This window comes from Coregonus clupeaformis, chromosome 13 (assembly GCF_020615455.1).
Source record: "Coregonus clupeaformis isolate EN_2021a chromosome 13, ASM2061545v1, whole genome shotgun sequence".
NCBI lineage: Eukaryota > Metazoa > Chordata > Actinopteri > Salmoniformes > Salmonidae > Coregonus > Coregonus clupeaformis.
In genome coordinates, this window is record NC_059204.1 from 43,727,267 (window position 1) to 43,749,343 (window position 22,077).

General features: G+C 43.9%; 2 protein-coding genes across 5 annotated transcripts in view; both read left to right on the plus strand.

The window, feature by feature from the left end:
• Positions 1-431: 431 nt before the first annotated feature.
• LOC121580239 lies at positions 432-5,543 on the plus strand. The gene is given in 14 exon segments (XM_041895290.2): positions 432-827; positions 1,083-1,168; positions 1,336-1,432; positions 1,514-1,794; positions 1,909-2,072; positions 2,165-2,239; positions 2,242-2,301; positions 2,426-2,497; positions 2,655-2,766; positions 2,876-2,934; positions 3,027-3,177; positions 3,282-3,357; positions 3,479-3,623; positions 3,720-5,543. Coding segments are annotated over 14 exon segments (3,042 nt in total). The 5' UTR covers positions 432-698; the 3' UTR covers positions 5,255-5,543.
• Positions 5,544-6,359: 816 nt separating this feature from the next.
• The window catches only part of LOC121579541 (ryanodine receptor 1), a 63,675-nt gene continuing 47,957 nt past the window's right edge, over positions 6,360-22,077 (plus strand). For all 4 annotated transcript variants that reach the window (XM_041894225.2, XM_041894228.2, XM_041894226.2 and 1 more), the window contains exons 1-26: positions 6,360-6,562; positions 11,417-11,536; positions 11,634-11,735; positions 12,612-12,632; positions 13,853-13,927; positions 14,189-14,267; positions 14,369-14,481; positions 14,598-14,697; positions 14,812-14,908; positions 15,525-15,599; positions 15,702-15,858; positions 16,026-16,190; positions 16,407-16,528; positions 16,674-16,863; positions 16,974-17,109; positions 17,247-17,342; positions 17,450-17,568; positions 17,734-17,867; positions 17,964-18,205; positions 18,285-18,477; positions 18,599-18,815; positions 18,890-18,994; positions 19,084-19,187; positions 19,296-19,379; positions 19,612-19,771; positions 20,208-20,355. In XM_041894225.2, the coding sequence (XP_041750159.2) occupies positions 6,515-6,562; positions 11,417-11,536; positions 11,634-11,735; positions 12,612-12,632; positions 13,853-13,927; positions 14,189-14,267; positions 14,369-14,481; positions 14,598-14,697; positions 14,812-14,908; positions 15,525-15,599; positions 15,702-15,858; positions 16,026-16,190; positions 16,407-16,528; positions 16,674-16,863; positions 16,974-17,109; positions 17,247-17,342; positions 17,450-17,568; positions 17,734-17,867; positions 17,964-18,205; positions 18,285-18,477; positions 18,599-18,815; positions 18,890-18,994; positions 19,084-19,187; positions 19,296-19,379; positions 19,612-19,771; positions 20,208-20,355 (3,202 nt within the window). In that variant the 5' untranslated portion in view covers positions 6,360-6,514. The remainder of the gene's footprint in view (positions 6,563-11,416; positions 11,537-11,633; positions 11,736-12,611; positions 12,633-13,852; positions 13,928-14,188; positions 14,268-14,368; positions 14,482-14,597; positions 14,698-14,811; positions 14,909-15,524; positions 15,600-15,701; positions 15,859-16,025; positions 16,191-16,406; positions 16,529-16,673; positions 16,864-16,973; positions 17,110-17,246; positions 17,343-17,449; positions 17,569-17,733; positions 17,868-17,963; positions 18,206-18,284; positions 18,478-18,598; positions 18,816-18,889; positions 18,995-19,083; positions 19,188-19,295; positions 19,380-19,611; positions 19,772-20,207; positions 20,356-22,077) is intronic.

Below are 22,077 nucleotides of genomic sequence, written 5' to 3' on the forward strand. Positions count from 1 at the left end.
GTCAATTAGCAGACCCTCTTATAAATAGCGATTTACAGAAGCAATTAGGGTTAAGTGCCTTGCTCAATGGCACATCAACTGATTTTTCACCTAGTTGGCTCGGGGATTTGAGCCAGCGACCTTTCGGTGACTGGCCCAATGATCTTAACCGCTAGGCTACCTGTTACCTGTAGAGCCTATTAATCGTTTGATTGATATCTCTCAAAATGATATCAAAGTAATCAAGCTGTATCTGTTTAAATAAAGACTTAAGTACTTCCTTGTACTTTTTTCTTGTTTTGTTTTGTCATCATGAGAAAACCACTCGCACAGTAATATCTGTTAACATTTAAGAAAAGGCCCTATGAATCAATGTCAATAAATGTGAAATATGTCCGTTCGGGTATGTATGGGGCTGTTTTTCATCATGTACTGACCATTTGAAACTATATTTGTGACTTCAGAACAGACAAGCGTCTCTGTGAACCATGCCCGTCACACCTACATTGGGCACAGGTGACCGGAAGTATTTGATTTTGTTGGCGGCGGGATGAAAGGCTCAAAGACGTGCAACAACATAGGCTACATCATTTTTCTAACTAGCTCTTTCTGCCTAGCTCTGACGAAATGTAGTTTTTGTTTATAGTGATGTAGTTTTCAAAAGCCACTACTTTCAACTGTTTTAATTTTTAAAGAACACATCTTAACTGGATGTACCAATGCCAAACCCCATGGACGACCGTCTACGCGTGGTGGCGGTGATACACGCTTTGAAAGCATCTGGAGTTCGCATTAAAAACTGGAAGAACTTCTTGAATGGGCCATACACGAGCGACCCTGTCAGACAGGTAACCAACAAGGCCAATATGTTTCCTTAACGGTCAACCTCAATGCGTCAATAGCGCTTGTTTTCCAGTGTCCGCAACACAGTATGCTGCCACGGTAGACTTGTTGATTACGTGATTGATTACTGCCAAGGTCACATTCCTTAAATATTCAAATTTACTAATCATAATTTGCAAACACCAATGTTGAGGGATTGATTGTTTTAGGAAGCCTTTTTAGCACATCATTATGATCTGTTGTTTATGGATGTCTTTCAGGAGAACCAATCTAAATTTGCTTTTGGTCGGGACCTGATATTGCTGCCACAGTGTGATTTAACTGATATGAGTGGGACAGTGCCAAAGTATGTAAACTTGAGTTGTATTGTTGCTTTAAATACAATCATATCTGGGAGATGTGATTTAAAAAAAATCTAATGTAGCCTATTCTGATTACGATGTACAACTGACAACCCAAAGTTTTGGTTGCTCATGACTTAACTTACATTTGAGTGATGTAACTGTTCCATAGGTTCTTGGTGGATGCCTGTGGATTTTTATCCCAGCATCTTCAAACTGAAGGGCTGTTTCGAAAGACCGGGTCGTTTAGTCGGATGCGAGCTCTTAGGGTAAGACGGCGCAGGAATGTCAATTTTCTTACCTCAATGGGACTATCTTTTCTATGTTGACGCTCTACCTCCTCATGACAGACTGGCCTGGAGCAGGGAGAGCCAGTCTTTTCTCTGCCACATTCAGCCACTCTGCAGCCCTGTGATGTGGCATCTCTTGTGAAGCAGTTCTTACGGGAGCTGCCCTCGCCCCTCATCCCTATGGATCTACAGGTGCCACTGTGTCGTGCACAGGGCTTAGAAGAAGAGGGGGGCCAGGAGCAGAGGAATGATGGAGCTCTTCTTCTCACAGCCCTGTTCCCCCCCTCTCATTCACGGGCCCTCCGATACTTCTGCACCTTCCTGAGACAGACAGCTCAAAGGTTTGTCTCCAGAAATTCATGATGACTTCTTCGATCATCTGGGCTTAGAGAGGGAGCTCTGTGTGTCTCTGTGCCTAAATTTCTCCACCATCTCCCATCCTTTACATTCACTAGATGTAAAGAGAATCGTATGGAAGTGGGCAATCTGGCTCTTGTGATTGCACCTAATCTGCTACATTGTCCAGCTGGGGGCGCTAAACTGACCGCAGGTACAGAGAGACAACTGCATAGACATGCAGCAGTGATCAAGACACTCATAATACATGCTGATCGCATTGGTAAGTTCTGAGAACTATATATTTGTATAGTAGCTGATGATGGCTGTTAGATTTAAAGTTGATACTAATTTCACTCTTCTATATGTCCCCAGGTGTCGTCCCCCCTTCTATTATGGACATGGCAACAGTAGCAGAGTCCTCCACACCCCCAGTTGACGGGGGAGGTTTCAGAAGGCAGGACTTAGTGTGCATAGACGTTTAGGACATCAAAGGAGGCGCAGTGTTGGAGGTGAGAGTTTTGCAATGACTGGATCATGAGGTTTATACTGTGATAATAATTTCAGAATAAGTACGTTGCTGTCAATTCATGAATTCAATTCAGATTATAAATTTTTTTTGCTTGATCTCTCCAGAGATATTTGTGGATGCTCTCAGTAAATTGAAGACAGGCCGCACTCACACTGGCCTTTTACATCCCCCAGACAGTACGTGCATAATGTTGTGGTAATGATATGATTTTGGCTGCTTAATAACTGGCTGCAAAGTTCAAATGCTTTTAGTAAAAAGTAATGCTGAAATTATTTAGTTGTCAGTAATAGCCAATAAGTGTGTTGCCCCGACTTTATAACCTTGACTTCACAGGTCAGCAAAATACAAAGACCGATCGCCACACCACACCTGAATCACCAGTCACATCCAAACGAAAATCGACCGAAGATCCTGTCCCTGATGTAGAGGGCTCTGCTAAAAAAAGGTACTTACATTTAATGGGCTGTAAATAAAATATTTTTGATGAACCATGTCTCGGAGATTCTGTTTTTTAAATGCTTTATGGAGCAAATATTATCCTTCTTTCTATACAGACGCTCTATCCATGACCTTAGAGAAGACAACCAATCCATGAGCAAACAACACTCCAATGGTGATGTATTTATAGCCTGTACTACAGTATAGCTTTTAGTCAGTCGAATAAGATACGGTATGACAAGTTCTATGTTTTGACTGCCCCAGCAGATTCCGAGTCGGCAGTCGGCCAAAGCCCTACCCGTAGTCACACCTCTGTCCTGAGTGGAGTGGAGGGCAGTAGGGAGCACAAGCTCTCTGTCACTCTCAGTGCCTCAGAGAAGAGGAGGAATTACAAGAAAGATCATGAAACATCAAACGAGTAAATCTAAAGCATCATAAGCATTGATTCTAGTTCTTATATTTAACCCTTGTTCTTCTATTGCCTTGTTTTTGTGTCTGACTGTGTATCTGTGTTTCCTGAAGGCATCCGGTGCAGGAGGACAAGGCTCATCGAAGGACATCCCTTAGATTCTTCAACATGACAATCTGGAGCAGCCCTGTAAGTCTGGCGCTCTCCAATCTTCTGTCCTAACACTGGGTCTTCGCATTGCTCATGCTTGTCTCTTGACTCTGAGCTCTATTGTTTGACTTATCTACTTTCTCTATGACTTTATTCACAGGACCCTTCCCCCACATCCATTGGGAATGACAAAGAGAATTGGATGATGGGCAGTAGAATGGTCACTGATGGAATGACTGAAGCATCCAGCTCTGAGGTTGGACCATCCAGGATTCCTGTCATAATGACTGATGGCCCAGGACGAGGTTTGGATTGTTTTTTTTTCTCAGTTTTTCAGTTACATCCATGTATCTACATGTTACTCACTTAAATACTCAATGTGATATTTTATCTGTATTCAGTTCTAGTGGGGAATGAAGTGGAGGATGACCCTGATCTGCTGAACTACAGCTTTGCTGAAAATCCTGATCACTTCCTGGATCTCGCGACATTGGACTCACCTACCAGGACACAAGCTTGGGAATCATGTGAATACTCTGGTGTCAAGTTGGAAAATGAGACAGTAGAGGAAACCGTTAGACAGTATGAAACAAACCGTGTATTGAGAGGTTCAGAGCAGGTTGGGATAAAAGAGGACCCTGAAGACGTGGGTCTAAGTAAGAAGCAGTCAGAAGTGGATATATCTGTTTGTGTCAGTCAGAAGCCCCGTCGCCCTCGTCGCTCCATCAGTATGCCGGAGGTGACATTGGACCAACTGAGGATTCAAGATGATATTTACAAGAAGGATAAAATAGATGGGATGATGGAGAAAGAAGATGGAGTCTCTGAGGACACACTTCAACCGCTGGTGAAGAAAGAGAAGACGTCAGGACTGGGTTTTAAGAGGACGCACCAGCACATGTCTGTGGCAGAGCGCATCAGGCGTTTCAACGCTCTGGCAACGCTGCTCCGTACCCCCAGTGTTCCTCCAAGGCCCCCTGAACCTCAGCTCAACGATGTCCTGCATGAGAGTCAGCGGGAGGGGGGTCAGCGGAGCGTTGTACGTCTACGTCGGCAGGGAGCACGGCGGTTTGGGCGCTCCATCAGTCATGATGGTGTTCCCGGACCTTGGCTAGGACAAGCTTCTAAAAATCATCAAGAGGTGCCAGTGGTTGTTCAAAGCCTCAGTGAGCCACTCCTATGTCCATCTCCAGAGCCAACTCTTAGTGTTTATCAATTTGCCCAAGAGGGACAGTTTGAAATCCAACATACTCCAGATCCTCAACTACAACAGGAAAACCTCTTGCAGACCATCCAGCATTTGTGCACTCCTCCATCACCAAATCCAAAGCAGAACAAGGAATCCTGCCAAGGGCAATTTAAAGAATCACAATTGCATCTCAAGGAAAGACAATTGGAACCGGTGGAGGAACAACCTAAGGAGTCAGATCTGCTGGAGATGCACCTGAATGTATGCTGTCCAAAGGAGGAGCAAGGGCAAGACCTTACAGTTCCAATGCAGTTGGATAGACCGTCTCAGACAGACACGATCTTAGATGTTCCACCTCAGACCATGGCCCCCCTACAGCAGGAGTCCAAAACAACAGCCGTCAAACTCTCCCTCCCTTTTCCTCCAGCCCCTCCTCTCTCTCAAACAGAAACATGCACTCCCATTCCCAGTACACCCTCTCCCACACCAATAGACAGAACATCACCAACTGACCTCTACACTGCACACTTGGCGGCTAACTGCTCCCCTTCCTCTGTCACGACTTTAGACTTTCTAGAGATAGACACGGGGGTCAGTGAGAGTGATGGGTGTTCTCTCCCTGTTGAACTCTCTCCATCACCAGCCTTGCAGTTCAGGCTCCCAGCCACCAAGAGACGCTACAGAGACTCGCCCCGCTGGCCCATCAATGAGATTAGCATGGCCACAGGGGACCCTCTGCAGATCTGAGAGGTACAGGACAGACTGAATGGTACTCAGTAACTAGCGCATTGATCTTGAGTATTAGGGTTTAAAAATGGGAAAATATGATCACTCGCACCAAGAATGCCATGTGTTTTTTTTAAATGTAATTGTCTGTTATGCCAAGTTAGGTTATCCTAGAAAAGTAGCATTTTAAAGCGGCAGTCAGCAGTAGAAACAATACAAAGTGGCCTCCCAGCCTCTGTTTTTGTAAAAAGCTGAGGGATGGGGCTGGAGAAATGTAACCACTCTCAAATGTATAGACAGAGCTATGGATGCAAGGACTGCCTGTCCATAATATAACAATTATAGTTTTAACCATGTATTGAGTCTATATAGTGTTTGTTTACATTGTTTTCAAACATTGGAGTAAAATGAGCTTATTTTGGGTTCTGATGGGGTACAACAGTTACTAAGCTGTCAATCAATGGGAAATATAATGATCATATCAAGTAAATTATATTATGTAGCAACTGCTGATTGCCCCTTTATGGTGTTTTCATGTGGTTGATTTATTATAGTCTCTGCTGTGTTTTGTTATTATTGTGTCAAGTTGCATTTTACATATCTGACTATTTATCATTTGTGTAATTTGATGTATTTCAGTTTGAATAAAATTATTTATTTTAATTCTTTGATTTATTAATTTATATCAGATTAGTCTATCCCTCTTAGTTAAATTAGAGGTGTTTTCCTGATTGTTTAGAGGTTGATTTCATTCTTCTGACCTAGTAAGTACCAAGGTTTAAAAATCTGTCTGTATTCACAAACCTGTTGCAGACCTCACTAATGGAATCCCTTTGGGACTGATGCAACAACACTGCAAGTGTTTTGGGTATGGCTTGGTCATTGACACATATTGTAGATATGTAAAATCTTATTGACACATGTTTACCAGTACATTTGTAAATATGGTACAACAATCCAATAGGACTTCTGGCTAACTGTACAGTTTAAACATAAATATGTGTGTTGTAAAGGTGGCACAATGTTTTACAGTTTGCTCCACCCACTTTTCCCTTTCCCTGTTGCACTGAGCAGGAGTTAACTGTCACTCTGTCTGTCTCATAACACAGCCAGAGCCACTGGACCCACATTGTCCTTCAGTTCGCCCACACGCATACAGACGCTGGGAGTGAGAGGAAAGAGGTGGGAGAGAGACAGCAAGGCTGGGTGCGGAACAACCAGGGAGAATAGAGAGGCATTTTACCATCTCTCTCAAGGAGTGATCAGTAATAAACTGAGAGGATGGCAGAAGGAGGAGATGGAGAGGAGGAGATTCAGTTCTTACGTACGGTGAGTGATGCTCGATTCTTTTAGTTCTATTCGTTTTGATTGTAACTGATAAAGGCTATGAGAGAAACCATGCTGCGGTATAGCTACAATAAGTGTAACTTGTTGTCCAATGTATTAACTTTCATACGTTTTGTTAATGGCTTCCCTTTGACTTTGGAAAGACCAGATTGACATGGACAGGTGCTGGGTTTGTTTGCATTGTTATCTATTTATATAGCAGAGGAGCTTGATATGTTGCTGTTTGGTAGTTGGGCAGCTTGCTGGATGCCAAGTAACAGCTGACGCTGGCTAATAGAAATGCATGAAAACGAGTGTAGTGATACAAGAAACTAAGAATGATGAACAAAAGATGCATATGAATTGGGTTGATTCTTGTAATGGAATGTGAAATCAGATTTTGAAGAACGACTTGATTATCATATTGGTTTTTACTTTTAGGTGCAGTAATATGGGTTTACTGACACGTCAGGTCATGAGATGGCAGTATGATGGAAAGGAGTGGTAGGTTGCGTTGGTGCATCCGATCATTTGGCCCAGTCAAGAAAAGGCAAATCTTCACAGCAATTTAGTGACTGACTACCGCACATTTTGACACCATCGAGACCAGCATGCTAAAGATGCTGATTTCCACACTGTTCATCTTCTGAATGTTGAAGAGGTATTGTGTTAGACACATTTCCCTAATGGTGTTTTATGACCTGTTTATGACCAGATTGAATTCAGTCTTCACCTGTACAGTAATTAGAGTGAAACTAAATAAATGTACCAACTCTAAGCACTGATATTTAATGGAACTGGCATTGGCATACTGTGTTAGATACTGTACGCAACATAATTTTCAAAGTGACCATATCTCTCTCAAAGACTACCGTACCTGTATGCTACATTGACTGTACAATCACAACAAGACATTGACATAGAACATGGCATGCAGCATGCCTTTCTGAAACGGGCTCTCTGTTTTGGTGTAGTTTTATGCAGTGCTCTTTTCCTCAGTAGGGACTCAAATACTGACGTGAGTGAGGCTAAATCATATTTCAATGGCTTTTATATAACATGTATTGCTGTGTCAAGCCTGAGTGATGCCATGCAGAGATGGGGTGTTGGGTGTATTCGTGGAGCTATTAATCACCACAGAACACAAACACTTTCTTTTTATCATGCCTGCTCCATTGCCTCTCTGCTTTGTTAAAGGTCCAGTGCAGCTGTTTTCATATCAATATCAAATCTATTTTGGGTAACAATGAAGTGCCTTACTGTTATTCTTTTTGCCCATTTTAATTGAAAACAAACAAAAATAGCTTCTTAATAAAGAGCAATTTCTCTAGCAATGATTTTTCTAGGACTGTCTGGGAGTGGTCTGAGTGGGGAGGGGAAAATGGAAAACTAGCTGTTATTGGCTGATACGTTTGGGGTGGCAGGTAGCCTAGTGGTTAAGAGTGTTGAGCCAGTGACGGAAAGGTTGCTGATTCGAATCCCTGAGCCGACTAGGTGAAAAATCTACACTTGAGCAAGGTACTTAACCCTAATTGCTACTGTAAGTCGCTCTGGATAAGAACGTCTGCAAAATGACTGAAATGTAAATGTTATTGGTCTATTCATTTAATCACCAGGCAGTTCAAAACTCCATCCCACCATAACAGGCTGAAATTTCAGGCAGTCTTTTCAAACAGCTCTTACACTGAAAGGGCATTATCATCATTATCACAATTTCACAGTATTATTAATTTACTTTACATTTATGTCATTTAGCAGATGCTCTTATCCAGAGCGACTTACAAATTGGTGCATTCACCTTATAGCCAGTGGGATAACCACTTTACAATATATATATATTTTTTTTTTGGTGGGGTAAGGGGGGGTAGAAGGATTACTTTATCCTATCCCAGGTATTCCTTAAAGAGGTGGGGTTTCAAGTGTCTCCGGAAGGTGGTGAGTGACTCCGCTGTCCTGGCGTCGGGAGGGAGCTTGTTCCACCATTGGGGTGCCAGAGCAGCGAACAGTTTTGACTGGGCTGAGCGGGAACTGTGCTTCCGCAGAAGTAGGGGAGCCAGCAGGCCAGAGGTGGATGAACGCAATGCCCTCGTTTGGGTGTAGGGACTGATCAGAGCCTGATCAGAGCCTGAAGGTACAGAGGTATTCCAACCTCATAGAGTGGAAATATACACCGAGTATACAAATCATTCCATGACAGACTGACCTATGATCCCTTATTGATGTCACTTGTTAAATCCACTTCAATCAGTGTAGATGAAGGGGAGGAGACCTGTTAAAGAAGGATTTTTAAGCCTTGAGACAATTGAGACATGGATTGTATGTGCCTTTGAATGGGGTATGGTAGTAGGTGCCAGTGTCAAGAACTGCAAAGGGGAGGGGGGGGCAACTCAATATTAGGAAGGTGTTCCTTATGTTTTGTATGCTCTGTGTATACTGAGTGTACAAAGCATTAGGAACACCTTCCTAAAATTGAGTTGCACCCCCTTTTGCCCTCAGAACAGCCTCAATTTGCCGGGGCATGGACTCTACGAGGTGTCTCAAGCGTTCCACAGGGATGCTGGCCAATGTTGACGCCAATGCTTCCCACAGTTGTGTCAAATTGGCTGGATGTCCTTTGGGTGGTGGACCATTCTTGATACACACAGGAAACTGTTGAGAGTGAAAAACCCAGCAGTGTTGCAGTTCTTGACACAAACCGGTGTGCCTGGCACCTACTACCATACCCTGTTCAAAGGCACTTAAATATTTTGCCTTGCCCATTCACCCTCTGAATGGCACACATACACAATCCATGTCTCAAGGCTTACAAATCCTTCTTTAACCTGTCTCCTTCCCTTCATCTACACTGATTGAAGTGGATTTAACACGTGACATCAATAAGGGATCATAGCATTCACCTGGTCAGCCTATGTCATGGAAAGAGCAGGTGTTCCTAAAGTTTTGTACAACTCAGTGTATCTTTAAACACAGGCAAATCACATGTTTGACTGCACTGGGCCTTTAAGTCTGTTTAGTGATTCTCTCCTGATCATTACTTGAGTCGGTTAGATTCTTATAGGAGTTTAATTGGAGAGCCGCTGACATGTCATTTATTGTAGAAGTACAGTACTAACTATGAACATAAAGTAATGTAAAGAAATCTACTGTATTCATGTATGCATTTGTGTATATCTGTGAGTATACCATGGCTATGTTTATAACAGTGTGTTGAAGATGATGCTCTCGCCAAAGAAGTGAACCATCTTGAGTTGGTCAGCTGAATGTGGAGGTGTGAGAAAGGTCACTTGCGTTGATGCTGTTCATCTTGAACTCTGCTGAGTTCTATATTTACAGAGTCTTGGGATTAGCAGGTTTATAGCCAGGGCCATTGGAGCACCTGTTTATTTCTGTCCCTATGAGAACTGTACTCACCCTACACATTGAGTATGATGAAGTGCTTTTGTTTGTATTATCTTTGCCAGGTTAGAGTGATGGCATTGTGTTCTGATAGTTTTGGTATAGTTGACAGTGGTAGTACTAGTACAAATTAACTAAAGTTCACTGAATTGTACAGTACTGTAGGCTTTATAAAAGGTTTGTTACAATGGCTTATCAGTGTCCACTGTTCTTCTGTCATGACTAAGGAGTATGTTTCTTTGGCCACTTTTGGCTGGTTTCTATGGTTAACATTGGCCAGGTTTAGTGTGTCTTGAGCTGTCAGCCTAAGAATAATAGTTTGACACCGGTCTGTCTGTCTCACTGCTCTCTGTGTGAGTGCATTACAAATTATTATGCCAGGCTGGCTGGCTCTCAAATATCCACTGCTCGACTGAGGGGAATGTGTGAGCAGCAGGTGCAGGGTTCTGAAATAGAGGACCGGGAGGAGCGTGTGCAGGGTTCTGAAATAGAGGACCGGGAGGAGCGGGTGCTTACCCACAGTCCGAGTACCAAGGAGGTTAGTGTTAGGATAGGGGCAGGCCCAGGCACAGAGGAATGACAAAGAAGATGTGGGAGTGAAGATTAGGAATGTGAGATTCAAGACCAGAGAGGGTCTGCTGACCAGAGAGTGTCTGCTGACAGCTGTTTGTTTGCGTTTTGACCTACTATGTTTAGACTCCCTGTTACGAATGCTTTATCACTCGGCTGTATCCGTTCATGCTATTGTTATCTTTTATTATTTTATATATATATTTTTTCATATTAAAAAATAATAATAATTGGGGGTTAGATCAGCTTTAATATTGCAGGTAGATTGTAACTTCCATCAATGTAATTGTCTGCATCACTTCCAATCCCCCAGATATTTTTTGTTCTCGCAAATACATATAATTTATATACATACATACATATATATACATATCCTTAAAAAATTTTTTTTTCCCTTTATTACTTTCCAACCCCTCCACCCCTTCCCTAATTGGAGTAAACTAGTGAACAACAACGCTTAGGCCTCTACTTCCAGCTTATACAGACCATATACATTTACACTCTTGCAATTGTTACCATATGGTGGTCAGGGTTGCAGCCTTGCTCTTATGTAATGTAAAATATGCCTGTTTGGTGCACAGGAATCAGATTCACGCTTTTACTATTTTGTCTTCCACTACAACCATTACACATCCACACTTAAGTGTTTTGGCTGTAACTCTACCCCTGGCCAGTATTAGTGTCATATGGGCCTATCAAGGTTATGAATGGCAAGTTAAATATGCTTATGAAATACTACTTAACAAATATTACACAAGTGATGAAACATCTTAATGTAAAACTATTAAATAATAATTATGATATAGGCTAGCTCAGCTGACTACTGATTATTTTATAAGGTTGGATTAATGTCATCTGGTTTTGACCTCTGACCACTTTTTCTCTATGTAGGATGACCAGGTTGTGCTACAATGCACTGCCTCCATTCTGAAAGAACAGATCAAACTGTGTCTGTCATGTGAGGGCTTCGGGAACCGCCTCTGCTTCCTGGAGACCACCTCCAATGCTCAGGTAGAAAGAGCCACGTTCCATACTCTCTGATTACATCTATATTCTAGTTGCTGCCATTCGCTGGGTTTTGCTGATGGATGTCTGTGTTGTGTTGTAGAATGTGCCACCTGATTTGGCGATCTGCTGCTTCATTCTGGAGCAGTCCCTGTCGGTACGAGCCTTACAGGAGATGCTGTCCAACACAATGGAGCTCAATGAGGTAAGAGACTAGCAGAGGGGCTGATGGTTCTGCTGTGTGTTGGGATTAAAGGAGCTTCTTTTACATCTGATGTTAAACAATTATACAGTATATACTGAGTGTACAAAACATTATGTTTCCATGACATAGACTGACCAGGTGAAAGCTATGATCCCTTATTGATGTCACGTGTTAAATCCACTTCAATCAGTGTAGATGAAGGGTAGGAGACAGGTTAAAGAAGGATTTGTAAGCCTTGACACAATTGAGACATGGATTGTGTATGTTTGCCGTTCAGAGGGTGAATGGGAAAGACAAAAGATTTGTATCAAGAATGGTTCACCACCAAAAAGGACATCCTGCCAACTTGACACAACTGTGGGAAGCATTGGAGTCAACATGGGCCAGCATCCCTGTGGAACACTTGACATCTTGTAGAGTCCATGCCCAGACGAATTGAGACTGTTCTGAGGGCAAAAGGGGGTGCAACTCAATATTAGGAAGGTGTTCTTAATGTTTTCTACAGTATGTGGAAATAGTTTTTCTTTGGCTGGAAAATAGAGTAGGTCTTTGTGTAGTGTCCAGTGAGCTTAGTTCTTTCTGAATACAACAGATGTCATGTTTTTCCCATAATATGGGAACCAATACTATTGGTAAAAAATGTCACAAAATAGAGTTATGGCTTTCTTATATGGTAGTGAGAACATCCTCTCTTATGTCATTTACACATAGTTGTAAAAGTAGTGTTGTAGTGAATAGAGTTATGTGCTAATGACACATCACTGATGTATTTGAAATATTAATATTATGTCAAGGTATCTTGTTCATTTAGCAACTTAACTTCGTTTTGTCTCTTTTCTGACCCCACACCCCTCACCTCCCACCTGCCAACCATAGGCAGTCGATTTGGACAAATGGGTATGTCTGCTCATGTTTCCCTTCCTGTCACATTTCCCCAAAGTTTTCCCCTCCTCTCCCCCCCTTGTCTACCCTGAGAGTCCTCTCACCTCTCACCCAATGTCTCCAACAGTGATGCACCACTTTCTTCTACCCTCACTCATACTACCTCACTCCACACTTTGCTCAGTGTTGTCATAGCTGAAATACCGATCGGCGTTTCAAATGACACCCAAGGAAAGATTCCTGTCAGCAGCCCAGGAGCAGCTAAGAAGCTCTCCGCCATTGAGGGCTTCTGGTTGCAATATAATCTCTACACTACGTCCAGCATCAGAATCATGTACCACAGGCCTAGTATTGGATGGTGACATTTGAAACAGGGCTCTTCCTGCCCTGTGACCCTGTCCCTCTGAAAGTCTCCTATACAACCTTCACCATACTCCCATCTTCACTCCTCTTAGTCACATAAGCCCCATTCATTGAATGTGTACCATACCATCCCTTTACAGTTTCTTAATCAATGCTATTACGTCGTCCCCTGAGTTTCTGTGGTTTGACCAAACCATCAAGCCAATTAATCTTAATCTTCAGAAAGTCTGGAATATAGGGCAAAGTGTAATCTTGAATATCAAGCTGCACGCACGTACGCACAGACTCTCACACACACAGGTTCACACATTGTCCACTAAATCTGACTTAGAAGTCAGTCTTGCGCTGTGTTCTGACTCTGCACTTACCCATGGAATAATCACGATGATAACAACGTTGACGGTGGAAATGATAACCACTAATTATAACAAATGTTGAAGTAACAATATTGTTTGGTTGTCTGAATGTCACTTTCCCTCCCTTCCAGTTACAGACAGGAAAACATGTGACATTTGACTTGCTGTGGTATTGTTACTCATTTGACTTGATGTTTTATTTATTTTTTATAACTTGGTGTTTTCCCCTTTCCACTCACCCCTGGTTTGTATTGCCACTATGTGGACATGTTTGTTGTTGTGTTGGTTCTCTGTGGTGGGCTCTCTGACTCTTCTCAGCCAGATACGTTCAGTACATAGGTTCTCTTTCGCCTGCCATGTTGTTCCCAGTTTGGTAAGAGGAGGATGATCAACTCCTGTCTCCCTCCTTAGTCTTTAACAGTCCTGTGTACCTGACCTTAGCAGGCTGAATGTTGAATCATACACTACTCTCTTTGGTTAGTTTTTGAACCTCTCTCTCTCCTCTGTTCTGCCCAGTCATCTCAAGGAGGGGGCCACCGTACCCTGCTGTATGGCCATGCTATCCTACTGAAACACACTCACTCTAGCATGGTAAGCAGCCTCCTCTCTGTCTCACTGTGTAGTCTCATATGTTTCTCATTTTACCAACCCACTATCATCCACTGCTTTCTACTTATACCTCATCCAGTAGTCTCTCACATCCACACTATCTCCCACACCCACACGATCTCCCACACTAACCCATGTAACTGTGCTGCAGTTAAAATAAAATAAAACAAATATTACACAGGTTTGCTTTTCAATGAGCGCTTCATGATTCAGTGTGTAATTTTTACTCTCTGTGTGCGGCAGTACCTCAGCTGTTTGACTACCTCAAGGTCACTCACAGACAAACTGGCCTTTGATGTGGGTTTACAGGAAGATTCCACAGGTATGGCTTTTACCATAGAGAAGAGCAGTGGCATGTCCACATCTTTTCTGCACAGTGTTCATATTGCTCCTTAGTTGAGTGATGCGTGTGTTCCTCCACAGGGGAGGCGTGCTGGTGGACCATTCACCCTGCGTCCAAGCAGAGGTCAGAGGGAGAGAAGGTCAGGGTGGGAGATGACCTCATCCTGGTCAGCGTGTCCTCTGAGAGATACCTGGTGAGCTGCGTTGGTGACACACTGCCATATGGACTTTCAACCCCAGGTTATGGATGGAGCTGACATGTTCTCTCGCTCTCTCTCTCCCCCCCCCCCCCACCCCACTCTCTCTCCAGCATCTCTCCTACGCCAGTGGTGACCTCATGGTGGATGCCTCCTTCATGCAGACCCTGTGGACCATGAGCCCTGTGATGTCTGGCTGTGAACTTGCTGAAGGTGTCTTGTATATGTTTGTTTTTCTATTTCATAGTCATTTAGCTAATTATCTAGAAACACTACACTTGACTGCCATGTCTTTCTCTCATTGCCAATGTAACATTACCCCCCCAGGCTTTCTGACTGGAGGCTATGTTCTTAGACTGTTCCATGGTCACATGGATGAGTGCTTGGCTATCCCTGCTGCCGAACAAGGAGACGACCAGCGCAGGTGATGAAAACTGTTGAACTATTCTACATTTACATCTTAAGATGTAAGATAGCTAGGTGGGACAACCACAAATGTCAGTCATAGAAAGTAAACATGTCCTCAATAAAGTAGCTATCAGCAAAGGCAGTGCTAGTAGGGGGGAAAGTGTTAGTGTACAAAATGCTTTTTTTTATGTGTGGGGGGGATTATTTAGATACTCTTGGAAGAGGTAGGGTTTCAGATGTTTTCAGAAGATGGGCAGGGACTCTGCTGTCCTAGCTTCAGTGGGAAGCTGGTTCCACGATTGGGGTGCCAGGACAGAGATTAGTTTTGACTGGGCTGAGCGGGAGCTGCCCTCCTGTAGGGGTGGAAGGGCCAAGAGACGAGAGGTGGCAGAGCGGAGTACTCAGGTTGGGTTGTAGGGTTTGAGCATAGCCTGAATGTAGGGAAGGGCAGTTCCTCTTGCTGTTCCGTAGGCAAGTACTAAGGTCTTGTAGTGGATGCGAGCTTCGACTGGAAGCCAGTGAAGTGTGCGGAGGAGCGGGGTGACATGGGAGAATTTAGGAAGGTTAATCAGAAATGTAATCTGACACCGCATAAACACCACCTGTCACTAACAGCCCATCTCTGTTTTCAGAATTGCTCATTATGAGGGGGGTGCTGTCTGTAGCCATGCTCGGTCACTATGGAGACTAGAACCCCTTCGGATTGGGTGAGTGGATGCTCTTCTGTCCATCAGCTTTATGTAACAAAAACCATTACAATTGTCTTACATGAGTTCTCTCATTGGGGTTGTACTTATGGCTCTGTGTAGATGGAGTGGAGGTCACATGAAATGGGGCCAGTCGTTCCGAGTGCGTCACATAACCACAGGTCGCTACCTCTGCCTGGATGAAGAGAAAGGACTGCTGGTGGTGGACCCTGAAAAAGCCAACGCCAAGATGTCCGCCTTCTGCTTCAGAATCTCCAAGGTCAGGGTCGTCACAAACGGCACTCTGTTAATATAAAGAGCAGTGTGAAAACGCACACAGTCCTTTTCATAGAATTGAACATAAGCAGCATTCATATCTTCCCTCCATATCTAGAACTGTTGATAGTCTCATTCTTTCTCCTTGTTGTTCAATGTTCCAACCTGCAGGAAAAGATCGAGGTGGCTCAGAAACGAGATGTGGAGGGCATGGGCACACCAGAGATCAAGTATGGGGAGTCCATGTGTTTTGTACAGCACGTCTCCACTGGCCTCTGGCTTACGTACGCCTCTGTCGATGCCAAGTCCGCCCGTCTGGGACCTCTTAAGAGGAAGGTATGGAGAAATCGTGTGGCAAGGTGCCTAAAAACCCCTGAGCTAATGGACAGGAAGAACAACAACAAGGGAAATGCTGAGAGATAATAAAGACCCCATAATGTAGTGATTTACTGTGATTGCATTTAGTTTTGGCTTTTGAAATACTCAGTCAGCTTTCCCCTGGAGTGCAACTGGTGTTTATCCATGTTGTCAATGCACTTGTGTCTCTCTCAGGCCATCCTTCATAAGGAGGGCCACATGGACGATGCCCTGACCGTGGCCCGCTCCCAGACGGAGGAGTTCCAGGCTGCTCGTATGATCTACAACACAGCAGGCCTCTTCACACAGTTCATTAAGTATGGCCCCTCTCCACTCCCAATGCGTTTTCTATGACCCCTTTGATTTACTGTTATCCTTCAGGAGGGGCAGATCGCCTTGGTTTAATGTTTGACCTCATGGTCAGTGCAGTGAAATGTTTTCCCCTGTTCTCTGTGCCTCCAGAGCGCTGGACTCTCTGAGTGGGAAGAACAAGTCTTCTTCAGGCCCCCTGTCTCTGCCCATGGACTCCGTGGCCCTCTCCCTGCAGGACCTCATCTTCTACTTCCGGCCCCCTGAGGAGGAGCTGGAGCACGAGGAGAAACAGACCAAACTACGCTCCCTCAAGAACCGACAGAACCTCTTCCAAGAGGAGGTCAATGCTCACACGCAACAGATAAAGAAGATATACTGTACTTTCAAAATATTTTTCCCGCACTCCTCCTCCCTTTAGTGTTCCGACGTTTTCTGTGTCATTCCACACAGGGCATGATCACTCTGGTGCTGGACTGTATTGACCGTCTCAATGTCTACAACACGGCGGCCCACTTCTCCGAGTTTGCAGGGGAGGAGGCTGCCGAGTCTTGGAAGGAAATCGTTAATCTCCTGTATGAGCTACTGGGTATATGTCCTTCTATTTAGCCCATTATTTCAGGATCCAAGGTACATCATGTTTCTGCATTGCTGTGGTTACTGTGGCAACATGCCCTTCAATCTGAACATGACCTAGCTCTGATCTCTCATTCTCTTTCTGTGAAGCCTCTCTCATCAGAGGTAACCGGGCCAACTGTGCTTTGTTCTGTGATAACCTGGATTGGCTGGTCAGCAAACTGGACCGTCTAGAGGCCTCCTCAGGTTAAGTCCCACTACATACTCAGTCACCTTTCAGCACTGAATCAAATGGACTTGAATGTGTTATGGGAGTGTCCTCTGTGTTTCATTGCGTATTACTCTCACCACAGGCATCCTGGAGGTGCTGTACTGCGTTCTGATTGAGAGTCCAGAGGTCCTGAACATCATCCAGGAGAACCACATTAAATCTATAATTTCTCTACTGGATAAGCATGGACGCAATCACAAGGTCAGTGAATATGTGTGCAGGTCATTGAAGTTTATTATTTGTATGTTTATTATTATTATTATTTAGGCCTGTGCTTATCCAGAGAAGTGTTCGTATGTTATCTTGTTGACGGTCCATCTCCTTATGATTTGAAAGCTGATTTTAGAATACCTTTCCCTTGCCTAGGTGTTGGATGTGCTCTGCTCTTTGTGTGTGTGTAATGGTGTGGCTGTAAGATCCAATCAGAATCTCATCACAGAGAATCTGCTTCCGGGTCGCGACCTCCTCCTGCAGTCCAACATCATCAATTATGTCACCAGGTATATAGACATCTGGTCATACTAAATATCGTTTGTGAAAATCTAACCACTGCAATTCGTTTTTTCCTTCAAACCATTAACTATGTTTTATCTCAGTGTGAGACCCAACATCTTCCTTGGAACCTGTGAGGGATCCACACAGTATAAGAAGTGGTATTTTGAGGTGATGGTGGACTATGTGGAGCCCTTCCTGACGGCCCAGGCCTTCCACCTGCGTGTGGGCTGGGCTCTGACCGAGGGCTACAGCCCCTACCCTGGGGGTGGTGAGGGCTGGGGCGGCAACGGGGTTGGCGACGACCTTTACTCATATGCCTTTGATGGACTCCACCTGTGGTCAGGTACAGTGAGCAGGGCCTAGCTTTAGAATGCATCATTCTATTAGTGGTTGAGATCTTATTGATCTGTGTGTCTCAACAGGACGAGTCCTCCGTCATGTTGCCTCCCCCAACATGCACATCCTAGCGGCAGACGATGTGGTCAGCTGCTGCCTGGATCTGAGCGTGCCCAGTATCTCGTTCCGTATCAACGGGCACCCTGTCCAAGGCATGTTTGAGAACTTCAACCTGGACGGCCTCTTCTTCCCTGTTGTCAGCTTTTCTGCAGGCGTCAAGTGAGAACCACTGATTGGGCTTATAGAGCTGCTGTTTTTAGAATGTGTCTTAAGAAAATCTGTCACAGAGGATGTCTAATGAGTGATCACTGTTCATGTTCTTCTTCTCGCAAACGTCAAGGGTTCGTTTTCTCCTGGGAGGGCGTCATGGGGACTTTAAATTCCTCCCACCGCCAGGCTATGCCCCGTGCTATGAGGCTGTGCTGCCCAAGGACCGACTGCGTATTGAGCCCATCAAGGAGTATAAGCATGATTTCAATGGTGTCCGCAACCTGTTGGGGCCCACACAGTCCCTCTCGCACACAGCCTTTACCCCCTGCCCTGTGGACACAGTACAGGTAAAACCCTTGAATGATCTGTGCGTGTCTCATTCTCTTCTCTCTTGCCTCCATTCACTGTGTTGTCCTTTCAGATTGTACTTCCGCCTCACTTGGAGCGCATTCGGGAGAAGCTGGCAGAAAACAGCCATGAGCTATGGGCCGCCACTCGCATTGAACAAGGATGGACCTACGGGTCGGTGAGTGCTTCCCATACACTGCTTACAGGACTGAGTGATATCTATTTAATCCAATCTGGCAAACATCTTGATTGTTTCCTCTACTCAAGTTCCGAGATGACAACAAGAAACTGCACCCTTGCCTGGTAGATTTCCAGAGCCTGCCAGAGCCAGAGAAGAATTACAACCTTGCCATGTCGGGAGAAACACTCAAGTGAGTCAAGGTCTTGGACACGCCCTCTCAAGGTCTTGGACATGCCCTCTCAGCCTAGTGTGTCTGTGTGTGCTAGGTATTCACTACCTCTCCTTCTGTTTCTCAAAGGACTCTACTGGCGCTGGGCTGTCATGTGGGCATGGGAGATGAGAAAGCAGAGGAGAACCTGAAGAACATCAAGATGCCCAAAACGTGAGTGATAGCTCAAGATTGTGATCTCAGACTTATTTAGACATGACGTCATTATTCTCTGATATTCACTTACATGGTTGAAAATGTATTGTTTTACATTATCTGAGATAGGCATTGTGAAATGTTGGATTGTCATTTAAGTAAAGGCCTGTTCACTTAGTGAGATTAGTAGAATAGTCATAATGACTTCTCACTTACTAGTGTAATCATAGCATCCCGTTTGTTCCATTAGATATATGATGAGTAGTGGATACAAGCCTGCCCCTCTGGACCTCAACCACGTCAAGCTGACACCCAACCAGACCAACCTAGTGGAGAGACTGTCAGAAAATGGACACAATGTGTGGGCTCGTGACCGGGTTCACCAGGGATGGACCTACAGCATTGTACAGGTAGCTTTTCCTCTCTGTCTGTTCTTGGTTCTTTCAGGAGACTCGCACACAGCAAGTAAGGCCAAACCTGTGATAATACTGTAGCTCAAGTCATTTCAGACAATGACTATTGAATATCAATTGTGTTTTTGTGGGGTGGGTTTTAATGCACTCGTAGGCGTAGAGGTGGGCACACAACAAGCTCCCCTAAAGTGATGCAGATATAGTACTTTATAAAAGTTGAACTCTGGGTGAAGCATTATTCATACCTGACTCATGAGTCGTTGTAGTTGTGATGTTTTCAGAGCCAACATTTATGTAACTGTTCAAGACAAATAGAATAATAATGTTTTTTTGGAGCTAATACAGTATCACTCTATCAAGATGTAAGTCCATGACTTACAGAATAATTCTATGACTCCCACAATTGTTTGAGTTGATTTCAAGTCTTGTTCAGGACATTATGAACAAACGCAACCCGCGCCTGGTGCCATACAACCTGCTGGACGAAAAGACCAAGAAGACCAACAGAGACACTGTCTGTGCAGCTGTCCGCACTCTCATCGGCTATGGTTACAACATTGAGCCACCTGACCAGGAGAGCAGTGAGTCTGTCTGTCTGCCAAGTTGTTAATATTTCAATACTGTAATGAACTAGTTACTTGTCCTGTTAAATACAGCTAGATATACTGTGTGTGTGTGTGTGTATATATATATATATACATACAGTACCAGTCAAAAGTTTGGACACACCTACTCATTCAAGGGTTTTTCTTTATTTTTACTATTTTCTACATTGTAGAATAATAGTGAAGACATCAAAACTGTGAAATAACACATACGGAATCATGTAGTAACCCAAAAAGTGTTAAACAAAGTGTTATATATTTAGATTCTTCAAAGTAGCCATCCTTTGCCTTGATGACGGCTTTGCGCACTCTTTGCATTCTCTCAACCAGCTTCACCTGGAATGCTTTTCTAACCGTCTTGAAGGAGTTCCTACATATGCTGAGCACTTGTTGGCTGCTTTTCCTTCACTCTGCGGTCCAACTCATCCCAAACCATCTCAATTGGGTTGAGGTCGGGTGATTGTGGAGGCCAGGTCATCTGATGCAGCACTCCATCACTCTCCTTCTTGGTCAAATAGCCATTTCATAGCCTGGAGGTGTGTTGGGTCATTGTCCTGTTGAAAAACAAATGATAGTCCCACTAAGCCCAAACCAGATGGGATGGCGTATCGCTGCAGAATGCTGTGGTAGACATGCTGGTTAAGTGTGCCTTGAATTCTAAATAAATCACTGACAGTGTCACCAGCAAAGCACCCCCACACCATCACTCCTCCTCCATGCTTCACGGTGGGAACTACACATGCGGCGATCATCCGTTCACCTACTCTGCGTCTCACAAAGACACGGCGGTTGGAACCAAAAATCTCAAATTTGGACTACAGACCAAAGGACAGATTTCCACCAGTCTAATGTCCATTGCTCATGTTTCTTGGCCCAAGCAAGTCTCTTCTTCTTATTGCTGTCCTTTAGTAGTGGTTTCTTTGCAGCAATTCGACCATGAAGGCCTGATTCACGCAGTCTCCTATGAATAGTCTGCTCTAATGAACTTATCCTCTGCAGCAGAGGTAACTCTGGGTCTTCCTTTCCTGTGGCGGTCCTCATGAGAGCCAGTTTCATCATAGCGCTTGATGGTTTTTGCGACTGCACTTGAAGAAACTTTCAAATTCTTGAAATTTTCCGGATTGACTGACTTTCATGTCTTAAAGTAATGATGGACTGTTGTTTCTCTTTGCTTATGTGAGCTGTTCTTGCCATAATATGGACTTGGTCGTTTACCAAATAGGGCTATCTTCTGTATACCACCCCTACCTTGTCACTTTTAACAAGGCACACCTGTTAATTGAAATGCATTCCAGGTGAAGCTGGTTGAGAGAATGCCAAGAGTGTTCAAAGCTTTCATCAAGGCAAAGGGTGGCTACTTTGAAGAATCGCAAATATAAAATATATTTTGATTTGTTTAACACTTTTTTGGTTACTACATGATTCCATATGTGTTATTTCATTGTTTTGATGTCTTCACTATTATTGTACAATGTAGAAAATAGTAAAAATAAAGAAAAACCCTGGAATGAGTAGGTGTGTCCAAACTTTTGACTGGTTTTGTATATATACATACACACACACACACACACACACACACACCACACACACACAGAGAGAGAGTCAGGTCCAAAATTATTTGCACCCTTGATAAACATGAGCAAAAAAGACTGTATAAAACAAATACTGACCATTGAAAACTTGTGGTTTGAATTGAAG